General features: G+C 47.8%; 1 protein-coding gene across 1 annotated transcript in view; it reads left to right on the top strand.

The window, feature by feature from the left end:
- The first annotated feature begins 1,162 nt into the window (after window positions 1–1,162).
- rheb (Ras homolog, mTORC1 binding) overlaps window positions 1,163–13,945 on the top strand; it is a 29,826-nt gene continuing 17,043 nt past the window's right edge. Inside the window, exons 1-2 of the mRNA XM_039754079.1 lie at window positions 1,163–1,908; window positions 11,889–11,960. Coding sequence (XP_039610013.1) covers window positions 1,857–1,908; window positions 11,889–11,960 — 124 coding nt within the window. The 5' untranslated portion in view covers window positions 1,163–1,856. The remainder of the gene's footprint in view (window positions 1,909–11,888; window positions 11,961–13,945) is intronic.

Genomic DNA, 13,945 nt, shown 5'->3' on the forward strand with positions numbered 1-13,945 from the left:
AGGCTCCTCTGTAGACTTGAATGTACTGAAGTGTCTCTGGTGAGTATGAAGTAGATATAAAGATCTTAAAACTGACACGAGAACAAACGCCTCACTTTATTGAAATTAAAACAAAACAAAGACCTAAAGCAGTATTTGTGAAGGATGCAGGAGAGGTCAGCATGAGACGTTGAATATTGTTTTAGGAGTCTAAACAAACTGTACTCTCATTGAAAGAATTTTACAAAATAATAATAATAATAATAATAAATAACTGGCTGTTCTTTTCCCCTATATTGTCTAGATTCTAACTTGAACTTTGTTGAACAGGAAGTCATTGAATATTGCTTTAACACTTGACCTTTGTTTGTAGCTGCTTGTTAAAATCTTCCGTTATGTACTGTAAATATAAATACAGAACTATGAAAAAAGATCTAAAGTGACCCAAGTGTATTCAAACCTTTGACTAATAACTTTACTATACCAGATAAAATAGCATATCCACAATGAACTGTGTTTGTGTTCTTTTTCCACTTTTCAGTGGGAGATCCCTTGATATTGACTCAACCTCTCTTCACTGTCTTTCTGAAATATATTTCGGTATCTAAAGTACCAGGTTACTGTTAGGTTTTGCTGCTGATTAACTAGCATACGTGATATACGGGACAAATACCGGGCAGGGAAAATGTAAGTACTTAATCGCGGTTACAGCTGTTTGATTACGATCCGTTACACTTAGCTATGGTCAATTATACTCCACACCGGACAACTACATATAATAATAGTTCTTATAAAAAATAATCGACAGCTGAATCTGTCGATTTACTACTCCGAACAGCCCGGTAACAATACGCTACACAAACGGACCTGCCTGTTTTTCTTTCCAAGAGCGCTTAGTATCGCACGGCTAACTGAAAGTCCATTCAACTCACATCTTTAATACACTCTGGTATAATTCGTACCCTACCTGTAAGCTTTCATAAAGATTTATGAAAAAAATGATGAAAAAATGTATTTATTTATTTTGGATTTATGAAAGTAAGATTTCCTAAAGTCCACCATTCCTTGGAACGCTGACAAAAACAATGACTGGCGTATCGACACTGACATCAAAGGGCGTTTCGTGTCTAACGTCATAGGCATCGCGGACTGCAGGCAGACCCTTCTCCAGCCCATTGGAGTCGCACGGAGAGTCGGCGGGCGTCCCGCGTGCGCAAAGAGCCGAAAAAGCAGGAACGAAAGGCGGCAGGCGCGCCGCTCTGTCCGGCCCATGTTTTCCAGAGCACTGTTTGCGGAGAAGCCCCTAAGCGCGAATGCTGCGCGACCCAAAAGGTCATCAGACGGCGTTCGATGCCCCGCTCCCGAGCGCCCACCTGCCCTCCTTAGCCGCCCCCAGGGCGATGATTTTTGTTTCTTTTACAAGTTAATTTACTGCGCTCATTCTGACGACTCACTGACGCCAGCCCGCCTTCTCCTCTGACTGGCGGCTGCAATGGGCCAATAACTGTTATTCAAGCCGTGATTGGCGTCCAGAGCTATCCAGTAATAGGGCAGCGTAGAAAAAAGGTCGACCTGCCTCCTCAGCCGAGCGGAGCCAATGGGCGGCTCGACTTTCTGAATAATTAACTGAAGTGTGGAGGGGAGTGACGCAGGAGCTTCCAGATGCTCGCGTTTTCTTCTTCATCTCACATGAAATTGTGGGGAATTCGTGGGATCCTCGGAGTCGCCTTTCGTTGTCGCCTATCGCCCGCCTGCCGGTACTAGGGACGCTCCGCTCCCGGCCTCAGGACCCCGATCGCAGCCGTGGAGCAGCTTTGCCGCCTGCATGGTGTTCTTCTGTCGGCGTGTCGACTGGATGCCGTGTCGCCGCTGAAAAGATGCCGCAGCCGAAATCCCGCAAGATCGCAATTTTGGGTTACCGCTCCGTGGGTAAGTGGGCTTGGCCGGCGTGCGTTTCCACGGTAACGGCAGCCTTCCTGTCTAGCCCGCTGGTCCCGGCGTCTCCCCTTCAGAGCCAAGCCGGCGTTTGGATGCCAGGCCTTTGTGGCAGCATGGAACATGGCATGATGGCATCAGCAGTGGCCGGCCCGTTGCCTCTCTGCCTTGCCCGGTGCACCACTCTTGACCTTTGCCACGGGGCGCAGACTTGGAGCTGACATTCTTGCCCCGCTGAGTAAACGAAAGGCCGGCATCAGCCACAGCTTTGAGTGATGGCCATGTGCCCACCGGCTCCAGCCCCCTGTGCCAGCCTTCAGTCACGCTGGTTGAGTAACATTGATGAATAAGAAAGCAGGCAGTGTGCGCAGGAAGCCGGTATCTATCTATCTATCTATCTATCTATCTATCTATCTATCTATCTATCTATCTATCTATCTATCTATCTATCTAGGCAATGAATGCATGGTGTGTGTGAAGCATCTTAGATGTGGGAAACTCCTCCTGGTCCTGAACACCTCGTAGCCTCGTCTGGCAGCGGCCCTGCATGTTCTGGGTACTCCAAGTCATCTGTCCTAGCCAGAGTGCCAGCACCTTCCATCCTGATCCCCAAAATCTAGACCTATGCTGCTCAGCTGGCACCCCAGTGTCATCTTCTGCCATGCTGTATGTCAGTGCTTTATGGCATCTGTCCAACAAGGTGGCCCACAATATTCTTCCTTGGCAAAGGTGCCTCGCTTTAAGTGCCACCTGACAGATTGTTTCATCTGGTTGCACTTGTCCAGTGCTTGAGTATAAAAGACACAATATAGACACAGTGAGGCTGATCAGTTGTTCTTCGACTCTTAACCAGTTTGTCTTTCTGGTTCTTCATTGTGTGACCCTGAGTGAGGCTTGTATTTTGTCTATAAGTAGGCATTTGTAAATCATCTCAGTGGAGAAATGTGAGAAGGCCATTTTGATTGACGCTGCCAGCCACCTTATAGAGCGAAGACTTAGCGTCCAGTCAGCCATGACTGTTTTCATTTGGCATTGTTTTCTAGAATGGTGGTGTGTCGATCATCAAACCAAACGCAGCGAAGCAAAAGTGACATGTGAAGTGTTCAAGGTGTGGATGGTGACTGGGCCACCAGCAGCCCAGGTGAGGTTGTGATTGGCTCGCCGGAGAGCTCGGAGGCTTTGTTCACTTTCTCTTGGACCTTAGCAAGATCTTCCTGAGTGAGGCTGCTGGGATTATAAGGTGTCCAGTGGCTAACCTTGGTAAACCAGTGATGAGGATGATGATGATGATGCCTTCCCTCAGCTTCATTGTTAGTGGGTGATCACATGGCTGTACTCAAATCAAATGTGATACTGGGGACCATTTGTCTGAAGTGTGGTGGGATGTTGTCAGGGCACGTCGCAGAATTGCTGTAATCTCGTAGCAGAGGCTTACCGTCTCATTGCTACCTAAAGATTCCAAAGCTGCAGCCTTCCTCTTTGTTGGGCGGCCAGCCGTCTGAAGTCCTCAAAACTCTTACTTGGTCAGTCAGCTACGAGCCGCCATGAACCGCCTGCTGTTAACTGAAATTGTGGGTTTCTCTCCTCTGTTGTCGTCGTTGTAAGTTCTCAGATCTTAATTTAAGAGGGATTCATATTTGCGTGAAAGTTCTTCTCTTGGCCTTTGTGCCAGTTGCATTCGTTTACTTTGCTGGCTTTGTGTGTTAATAAATAAGTGGGAGTGACGTGACGCTGCAGTCGGTGTGTCTAAGCGTGAGGCGACTGGCAGGTCCGTCTTGTGTGCTCGATGCCGCTGTGTGGGCACACGTCTTTGGAAGGGAGAATGGATCACCTGAAGTAATGGCAGTTGTAGTGGTGGCGATGGCCAGGGAGCCGTGAGACGTTCGCATTATTCCGTGCAGTGTGTTAAATACTGGCCAGCTCCTTTTTAGCAAAGATATGCTATTTAGAAAAAAACCTTTTGGTAAATCTGCCACCATTTATTTTCAGTTTGTAAGATGAGGGATCCTCGGGTACGGCGCATGACCAAAGCATCAGGCTGTCAGACGATACACAAGATCAAATTGGAGCATTTCGTATTCAAAATACCTTGTAGGGATCTGTGTGTGTGCAAAAACAGAACAAGAAGGACCCCAGTATGGTCAGTGCAGCAGGCAGGCAGGCAGGCAGGCAACAATCGTGTCATCAAAATCCCAAGGTTAGCTTTCCAAGTATACTGAAGGTCACACCACTCCCATTATTAGGTGGTTCTCCATGTGCTGCTCCTCAGTAGCCAGTGTGGTGTTCTTCATGCCTGGTGGAAGATGTGTTACGAGTTTCATTTGGATTATGTCGAGGGCCTTCCCAAAACGGGGTGGTCCTTCTGTCCAGTTGTGCCATGAATTGGACGAGAGGTGTCCACAGTGCATCAGTTTTGGTGGCATTGGGTAGCCAAAGCTAGAAATGCGGTTCTGGACAGTCAGACATTTGGGGGAACATCAGAGCCACTTGCTGCACCAGAAGTGGCCATTTGGACCCCGTGCAGTGATCCTCTCGAAGCAGAGCTGTGGTTATCGGTAAGATGGCTTGAGCCCTGAAGGATGAAGGCAGTTTCCACCTGGCAGTGCCTGAAGGTCGTGTACGAGTCTGATAAGGTCCTGCCTTGGCGTGACTACTAGGGGGGTCATAGGTGATCACATTTATAGAAATTCAGTTTGGCCGCAGTTAGTGGTTCAAGTTTAGAGATTTCTCATTGGCCACAGAGGAACGCCGGGGTCCTTTGTTTAAGTGAAGCGCGTGTTAAAATCCGAGACTCTGGCGTCCGAGGTGAGCCTGCTCTGCGATTCGCAACCCAGGCTCTGCTGAAAGGCTGTGGGGGTTACTTGGGGTTTTATCGTTGGGATTTGGTTTGTTTTTTTCCCAATTTAAAGGTTGATTTTGAAAATTGGAATAATGACTGGAAATTCTTTGCTTGAAACAACTTCTATTTGTAGACCTTCATTTTTCATGAGAATCACCACAATAACAACTGCAATAATAATATTAATATTCCTGCTGGAGAAGCATGGGAGACGTGGAAAAGCAGAATGAAATGATCAGCACGGTAAGAGGAGTGCGACTTCAGGCTTTGAATGCTCGCTCCACTAGCGACTGCTTTATTTGGTCACATTCATATTTTTGGTTTTGTTTTGAAGGCTTCTGATTAAAATGGCGCACTAGACGTTTATGTCGTTCAGAAAGAGTTGTGCAGAGAGGTGTTGACGTCAGTAATCGGACATCCCCTCGACGCTGTTTTCCACCAGGCCCCTCCATATCTTTCTGGGTCCCGTCTGTGACTTTCTGTACGTAAGATACAGCAGTGAGATTTGAGCTCAAAGTAACGGCCGTGATTTTTCTGTTCCTGTTTACTTCTTTGCCATCAAGTCCGCACTGACATCCATTTTAGTGGTGCAGCTTATTGGCGTACCTGGTGGTCTATTAGGTTGCCTCTGTCGGTTTGTTTTATTTATTGTGCACACGAGAGGCCCATTCAACTCCAATATTCGGTAAGTCAGACGTCAGGCTTTTAGTGGCAGTGCGATTGTAGCCTTAGTAGCCTGTAGCAAGATATCGACTCAGACGGGTGTGGTGGGGTCTTTTCAGCTTAATGTTTACCTTCACAACTTTCTTTTTGCATCATTCCAGGATTGGGGCAACTTTCGGTTTTTGGGTACAGTTGACCCATCACCCCATTGATGGTGCCAGTGTTCATCATCTACTCGATAAACCTGTGAGACTAAGGGACCACGCTGGGAGTCATTTGTTTAGCGTGTCTTCAGCTGCTTTGCTCACTCACATCTGATGATGGTGGAACGCTGACCAAAACTACCTACGCTGGGACCCTCCTACATGAAATGGCAGATGTGTTCTTCTAGAACGACAACATTCAACTCTCTTCAGCCTGTGCATCTCAATGTCCTGTGTGCCAATGCCCCGGTCGGCACAGGCACAGGACCTCCCCTCCATGGAACACGTGTGGAACTGGATTGGGCGTTCTGTCTTCCAAGCCAAGCCACTGTCTGTGAACCTCAACCATTTGTGCCTCCTGGTCAAAAGCCCACATCACAGGAGGAGGACAGTCGTCATCTGTGTTGTCTGTCATTTGCACGTCACAGTGAGCGACAGGGAGGTGACAACCCATATAAATGTGAGTGTGCTGTGACACGCGACAGTTGACATAGGTAAACCAGGTGGGATCACCTTGTGCCTTATTAAAACTTTCCGTTGATTCTTTGATCCTTGATGTGATGCCTACAGGGCGTTCTCTTTTTTCACTTTGCTCCCATGTGTTTGAGACCCCCGTTTAATGGCAGGTGATTTGTCATTCCATTATGACTTTTGTGGTAAAGTGAGTGAACACACAAGGCCAGAGGAAATATTGGAGTGCCAACTGGGCCACCCCTTTTAATAACGGTGCCAGCAGGGCAAATCAAACAAATGCATGATGACACAAACAAGAACAAAGAACAGTTATTAGGCTGTAGGGTCTCAAACAGAGACGGAGGTAGCTCTGAAGGGTGGGTCAGTGCTTAGGTAGGAGCTCCAGCCCACGGTTTGCTCTTTCCCAAAGAAGACGCCACCTTTCGGGAGTGTCTTGGTATTATCGTCCTTGGACCAGTCTGTTACCCTCATTGGGCATCTTCTTAAAACTGTGGCTGGGAAAAAGGAGGCAATACTATCAGTGCTATTGTATCCCAACAAGGTAGGGCTTCTCCCTGATGAGCCCAGAAGATGACCCTCGGACGGGCATGTGTGATACTTTAAGTAGATCCCAGGTTAAAGAGGCGGGAGTTCTTCTTCTTCTTCTCATGGCAGGTGTGTTCTTGCCACTACTGTCTTCCAGACTCCAAAGACCCCATGGCTGAGTTAAGGGGGCTTTGTTTTAAAGCGCAACCTGGGAGTATTTTGGGCTCCCTGCAGCATATCCTGGAAACCCTTCCTGATCCGCCAGAGACCATGACAGTTGGGAATGGTCAGCCCCTAAAGCTGTCTCTGATAGGTGTGCCCACCATAGCTGCAGTTCCCATGCAACTCCACAGGACCCCGAACTGGAGCAGCCAGAGAATAAAAGTGCTGCTGCCCTAAACGTTAAACTGAACATTCAGCAAAGGGGCCTCCATCCTGCAGAACTTCAAAGAGATAAACGATTGTCCTGTGAGGGTCCGGAATCAAAGCAAAGCTGTACATTTCTCACAGAGTTTTGTAGCTTTGAGACATGAATGTGGTGTTTGATGTTGAATCTACAATGCTCTGCAACCCTTTGGACCCCGGCTTCCTCCGGGAAAGCTGGATTGTGTGGCAGCTTTGAGGTCACTCGGCAATAGCCATGGAACTGGGGGCAGCAGCTGGATTGCTAGGTCCAGTCTAGCAGGTGAGGCTTGGCTGTTTTTGAGTGTTTTACTCCGGACCACCACAAGTTTTTGTGTTGATTGCTGACTGGCAACTTGAATTTTGAGTGTTCCCTCCTGGCTAAGCGGTACACCCCATTGGTCACAACTACTGCGGACTGTCCTGAGTTAAAAATCAGAATGTAAGAGACTGAGTAGGACTCGGTTTGATCATGTGATATGTGAACGAGTGTGCGATTGGACAAGAGTGTCCAGGAGTGAAAGAGTCGGGTGGCAGGACCGGCCCTAGGAGTGTTGGGTCCTCGGTCAGATCTGGGTGATGACCTCTAGTCTCTCTAAGTGCCATACTTGTGGGCTGTTGAGTCCGGACAGTGGTGTGAATCTCTGGCTTTTCATTGAAAGGTGGTGTTCACTGATCAAAAATGTGTGAAAAATGAAAGGGCCAATGGAGTGGGGGGCACCAATGATGTTAAGTTTGTGACTGGAGACCCAAGTGCTCTCAGTGAAGTAATAAAATGAATTGAATTGAGTGAGAGTTAAGAAAACTGCTATGGCCGTGTCCAGCTAACTTAGCAAGGATGGTTTGTGAAAGACGAGCAAACATTTTAGTAAATTGTGTTAACATCTGTGTCCATCCATGACAACAACCCACGACTTGGACATGCCATGCATTGATCGCCCTTTCAGGCAATTGAGAAGTAAAGGGTTTATTCTCTTTATGTCGCCGTTTGAAGAAGGAGCATCCGGTAGGCCTCAAATGAAGGATCCCAGAAGGCCCAGCAGAATTCAGGCAGAAGCCCATCGAGACGTCATATCTGCTCCGGCTTCTTTCAGTTCCACGCTTGTTAATGAGGCATCATGCCAAGCAGCCTCTTAGCCCACGGATATGTGGTGAGGAGCAGAAAGTTGGGATTCAGAAGCCAAACAGTTTGTTTCTCCTCGAACTCCGACACCCGATGGGTGGACTAGAAACTCAGTCTGCGATATTAAATATGTCCAGGCTCTCTGTAACACTTTGTGCTTTGAAGCCGTGTAAAAGTCTGACGTGTCTGGGGTTTGGCCGTTTAGCTCCTGCTCTGTCACTTAGTTTGTTTCAGTTGATTTCTGGAGTGAGGCAGGTGGCTTGTGAATGCTGTTGACAAATGTCAGACTGGAGCCTTAACAAGCCGAGAAGTTCCCCGTTGTCAGAGCCCGAGCGGGAGCTGCTCACAGTACGGCTTGTCATCCAACAGAAGGTCCCCTGGAGGGCCAGAAGCTCAAGCAGCCACACTGATGATCTCAGGGTGGGACGAGACGACTCACATGAAGTCAGAGTGACATCACTTTGCAAGTGACCCATGGGATGGTCTTGCACAGAGGTGGACCTGATTTCAGCTGGCCAACAACCTTAGGGATGTGCCAGAGTAGATGGGAAATGGGGGTTATGAGGGAAGGTGGGGGATTCAGGACCCTTAATAGCATTAGCATCTGCAGTGAAGCCGAGGCACAAGCCAGAATCAAGGAAGACAAGTGAGTCCAGGCTAATGAAGTCCTGAATGTCGCCCACAGATCCAATTTAAACATATTTCTACGTTGCACTTGGCATGTACTCTGCTGACACTCTGGCGCTCGCCCCCTGCTGCTGTGCGTATTTTCTGGGACTTTTCTCCACGAGTTTTAGAACTAAACGGCTGCCACTTCCTCCTGCACCTTCTTCTCCGATTGTCCTTCCATGCCCGTTTCTGTGATCTTTTTATATTTTTGCATTTGCCCGCTCCTGGCCTTTCCACGTCTCCCTATTGCTGTCCTTTGCTATCACCATGCCAAGGACTGGCGTGATTTCCGGTGTCAGCCTTGTCAGGATTCTGTGCAGCTCGTTGAAGCTGGGAGGCCATCACATGTGGCTTTGGTGACGCTCTCCTTCACATGGCTTCTTTTTCCACTTGCCTTTCTAATTGTGAAAATGGGTGCCATTGAGGAGGAGTTTCTTTCTTTGGGGTTTTGTAACTGAGATGCTTATTTCTAAAACTTTTTCATTTCCTCATCATTTAATTTATTTGAGCACCACAATTTCTTCAGTATGTCAATACAAAGCAATCTTTTGCCTCATTTTTTGGCTTGTTCTCTTTTTTTTCTCATTTAATTCCAGATCCGTGTTTCCTCTTTCCTGACTCCTCGTGGTTTGTGTTGACACCTCAGACTTGGTCGCTCTTACGTAGTCTGCATGTGAAATTCAGTCGGCCTGGGCAATGGCATATCGACACGACCTGTTTAGTGTTAAGTCTGTGTTGGTGAGTGACTGACCGCACAGCTGCCTTTTGAAGCGGGGCTTGTAGGGCAGCAGAGGGGCTGATGGGTAGTGTCGTCACAATCTGTGGGTTAACATACCAGGCCTACAGCCGTGAGAGGACCTTTCTAGAAACTCTGTTCGACTGCCGTGGGATTTACAAACCAACATTGAAGGCCATTCCTGACCTACTGTGTTCTCAGCGGGAGTTGCGTAGCTCAGGCGTGCGGTGGACTGTTTTTTCGGAAGTGATTTTCCAAATCCATCTTCAGCACAGGAAAGATGAATATTTCACTTCTGAATGATCACTTCTCTGGTCCAAATGTTAAAGGTTAGGTGTCAAGCTGAGGATCAGTACTGACCACATACTTGTCCCTGTAGTTCTACTGGTGCCACATGCCAGTCCCACTAAGATCGAAGAGCTCAGAAGGTCTGTTGCGTGGCTCATATCTCGATGTAGCTTTATGGGTCAACAGATGAGACCTGCTCTGCTGTGACGGGTTTTGTTTAAACTGGAGGGGCACCCGCGTATATGGGTGGTATATGAGTGGGCAGCAAGTTTCACATAAAGGGACAAGCAGTAGTATAAATACAAACCAACAAGAGGACTTTGAAGGTCAGGTAAGTCAGACATTAAAACTGAATACCAGGAGTACTAAGGATATCATGAAGGACTCTTGATTTATATGTAGTTGCATGTGACTTTGCTATGATAGGAACAACAGAAACCCTTCCAGAATATTCATGGTGAGCAGAAGTAGGACAGAGATGGGTACACATGATGTACGAAAGGTGAGGGAGTCGCAGTTTATGTTATATAAGAGCAAGGCTTCTACCACAGCTTAGTGAGGACGTCTGGATTCGACTAGAAATTGTTCTCCAATGCAAATGGTAATTTCAGTGTGCATCTTTAAATCCATGAAAAAGGGATGTGTAGGGAGAGCTATTATAGTCTTGATGGGGCTTATATTAGCAAAATATTCACTGGACTAAGCTTGCAACAAATAGCGGAGTACAAGAACAGAAGTTTTTTGACGCAATGTTTGGCTGTTTTTAAATACACCGATGAGAGGGCGGCCCGTGTCATGTAGTAACCAGCATAGGACTGAACGGATTAAGATGGCTGAACCATTAGGACCAGTAACCTTAGCATAAGAGATTCCTCTGTGTTCTGGCAGAGTGTGGATGCAAAGGCTAAAACTGTTAGCAAATTGTGAAGAATGTCCTGCACTGATCTGTGAGCTCTCGGAGCTTAGGGACGTGGCTTTGAGCTGTCCCAACACCTCCATTGTGACAGATTTACAGTAAAGTGAAAGGTGCGTAGTTCTCAAGGCAGCACTGACTGGAAGTTTTTGAAACTGGGACTACAGAGGCCATCTTGTACCATTGTGGAACATAATCCGAAATATCTATTAAGACGAGCAAGCAGACCCAGGTATCCTTGAACTCGCAGTGTCAGGGTCAGGTGGCACTGCGTGTGTCCTGAGCAGCACCAAGGTCGTAAGGGGCACCTCAAGACACACAACTTCCGTCTTAAGTTTGTGCATCAAACCTGCAGTGCTGCACGTGTCTGATCATCAGCTCAAGTGGTTGTTTTTTGTTATTTTTCTTCTTCTTCATTACACAAACAGTTTTATTCAAGTCGATTTGCAAAAGCAAACCAGGTGTTTGCCACTAAAGCAGGTTTCAGATATGAACTCTCCGTTTTCTTGTCCTTGAGGCGGAGTGTCTAGTGTAGATACCAATATAGAGGTCAATAAAAACAATCTAGAAAATTGCGTAATATTTTAGGGTCATCCATTATGGAATCGAGAACATACCAAAGGCCTCACCGACGGTTTCTCCCAACAGACTGCCAGCTCTGGGCGCTGGGCGCTGGGCGCTGGGCGCTCATTTCTATTACAGTAAGAGGCTCCAACAGAGGAGTGTAGTGGAGCCATCTAGTGGTCGATGCTGATTTCATTTTTTATTCCCATTTTCCTTTGCGGTATTTAAAGTAGCTGAGCTGCCTGACTGTGACATGAGACAAGTAAAAAGCAACTGTCTCCCTTCACAGCTTTAAAAACCAAATCCCAAAGCTGAATTAATCAAACGTAATCACCTCACACGTAGAGCCAAAGTATCTGATGCCTGCAGTTCCTTGGTTATCGGCTGCAGTGTGTGGTCGGATGGCCTGCCTGGGGTCTGATTTCAGGGGGCTGCTCCAGCGTCTTTAGAGATTTGCAGTCTTGCTGTCTGCTGCTGCTGTGATCGCTTTGCAGAAAAAGCGGAGTCATACAATTTTCTTTTTGCTGCTGCTTTTCAGGAATCGTGTGCTTACGCCATTTCTGTCTCTTTTGCAGGGAAGTCTTCGCTGACAATTCAGTTTGTTGAAGGCCAGTTTGTTGACTCCTATGACCCCACCATTGAAAACAGTAAGTATGACCCCAGCTCTGTACTGGCCTGATGAGGTCACTTTTTGTGTTGGCCACCTGCAGCCTTCAGACACTGAAACCCAAGGAAGTCCCCATCATCTGACGCAGCGGGCCTTTCTAATTCACTGCTTCTTTCAATCAGGCAGTCCTTAAAAGCAGACCCCAGCAGAAGGTTCCTTACTTAGCAGACATGGCTGTAGTGTGGTATCTGATACACTGAGCCACTAGGACAGTGAAATCAGCAGAGCAGAACTAACCAGCGAAACGGGCAGAGCACTGCAGGTACACCGGGCAGATTTTACACAGCAGATATCAAAGTGAACAAGAAAACCCAACACGGCTACAGAGTACATCTGAAAACCTCGCAGCAGGGACATCAGCGTTGCTGCCCAGTGCCCTGCAGTTTGCTTGTGTTCCCATCCTCGGGACACAGAACAGGACAGTCTGAGGCATGTCCTTTGTGTGTATGGCACATTTGAGGCACACATGTTTCCTTGATATTCCAGCTGTCTGTTTACATCACGCACTTGAGCCTTTTGTGTTAGTCTTGTATGAGTATGTTACAGTAAGCCTGATAAAGAGCGATTGAGCGTCCATTATCAAATTCAAACCCGGCCTTCTCACCACTGCCAAGCCAGCGGTAGCCCACTGTGCAGTTCTCACAGTTGAATAGCATTTGTTGACAAGCAAGCCATCATAACAGCCATTGATATTAAAGGAAGATTAGGAAAGCCTTGCAAGTGTCTTTTAGAAAAGCGTCTGACTTGCACATAATAGAAGTAAGGGGTCCAGAAAGCTCAAGTGTGAGACGTTTGAGTCAATGTAGAATTGTTTAAGAGGTCCACAGCCAAGAACCTTCTTGCATTTGAAGGTTTTGAAGATTTATCTAGTTGGAGACATTTTGTGAGAGAGTGTGGATTCACTAAATTCCTGCTTAGCTGACAGTAGTTACTCATGGTGAGAGAACATAAAGCCGAGCTTCCCTCCAAGGACAATCCATCAATACATAAATCAGTTGTGGAAGTTGACCCGGACACAGACAGGCAGACACGTTCATGTCCCCCACGAACACGTTTATTTACAATATCTACAATAATAAGTGCACCACAAACCCCCAAAGTCCTGGCCACACAATGCCTTCCTTTCTTCAGGCCGCCTCCTTGCCTTCTCCAGCTCAGTCCTCTCCGCTCCCGACTCTCGCCCTGAATGAAGAGAGACGGCCCCTTTTATCCGTACCCGGATGAGCTCCAGGTGCTCCCCGGCAATCTCCCGCTGACACGCCCCAGTGTGGCGGAAGTGCCGGCTGTTCTCCCGGAAGCTCTCCGGGTGTCCCTGCTTCTCTTCCCCCCAGCACTTCCTGGTGTGGCGGAAGTGCTGAGGTCCAGGGTCCCCAAGGCATCGGGGCGCCCCCTGGCGGTGACCACGGGCCCCTACAGGGTTGGGCTTCCAAGCCCTCTACCCGTGGCCCCCAAAGCAACCAGGGTGGCGGCCCCCACGTGATCCCAGATGGGTGCACGCCCACTTCCGGTCCCTCCAGGCGTCCTGGCTGGGTCGTTGCCCCTGGCATCCCTGACACAGTAAATGAAAGTGCATTTGCAGCCTAGTGGCAGAGCTGGAAGTCAGTGAGCAGCAGGCTGCCCTCAACTTCAGATCTTAGTGCGATGGATGCCTCCTTACATCCCAAACTGACACAAACTTGTTACAATTGTGTCTGATCTGTTTAGTTGTCCCCGCACTCTGCGCCTGAACTCAGTGAAGTAAACCAAATTGGATGGAGTAGCCTGAAAACTTTTGGTTGGTATTCATTTCGACCGTGCAAGCTCCTGCATTTATCCAGTTTCATCATCTAGCCTCCTTCTGCATTGCCTGTCGTTTCTGTGATTGCCGTCTCTGTAGCTCTTGTGCCAGAACCTCATCGGCCTTCTCCTTGTGCCCTTCACGCACAAGTGGTGTGACTTCGGGTTTATTGTCTTCTGTTTGACACT

This window comes from Polypterus senegalus, chromosome 5 (genome assembly GCF_016835505.1).
Source record: "Polypterus senegalus isolate Bchr_013 chromosome 5, ASM1683550v1, whole genome shotgun sequence".
Taxonomy (NCBI): Eukaryota; Metazoa; Chordata; class Cladistia; order Polypteriformes; family Polypteridae; genus Polypterus; species Polypterus senegalus.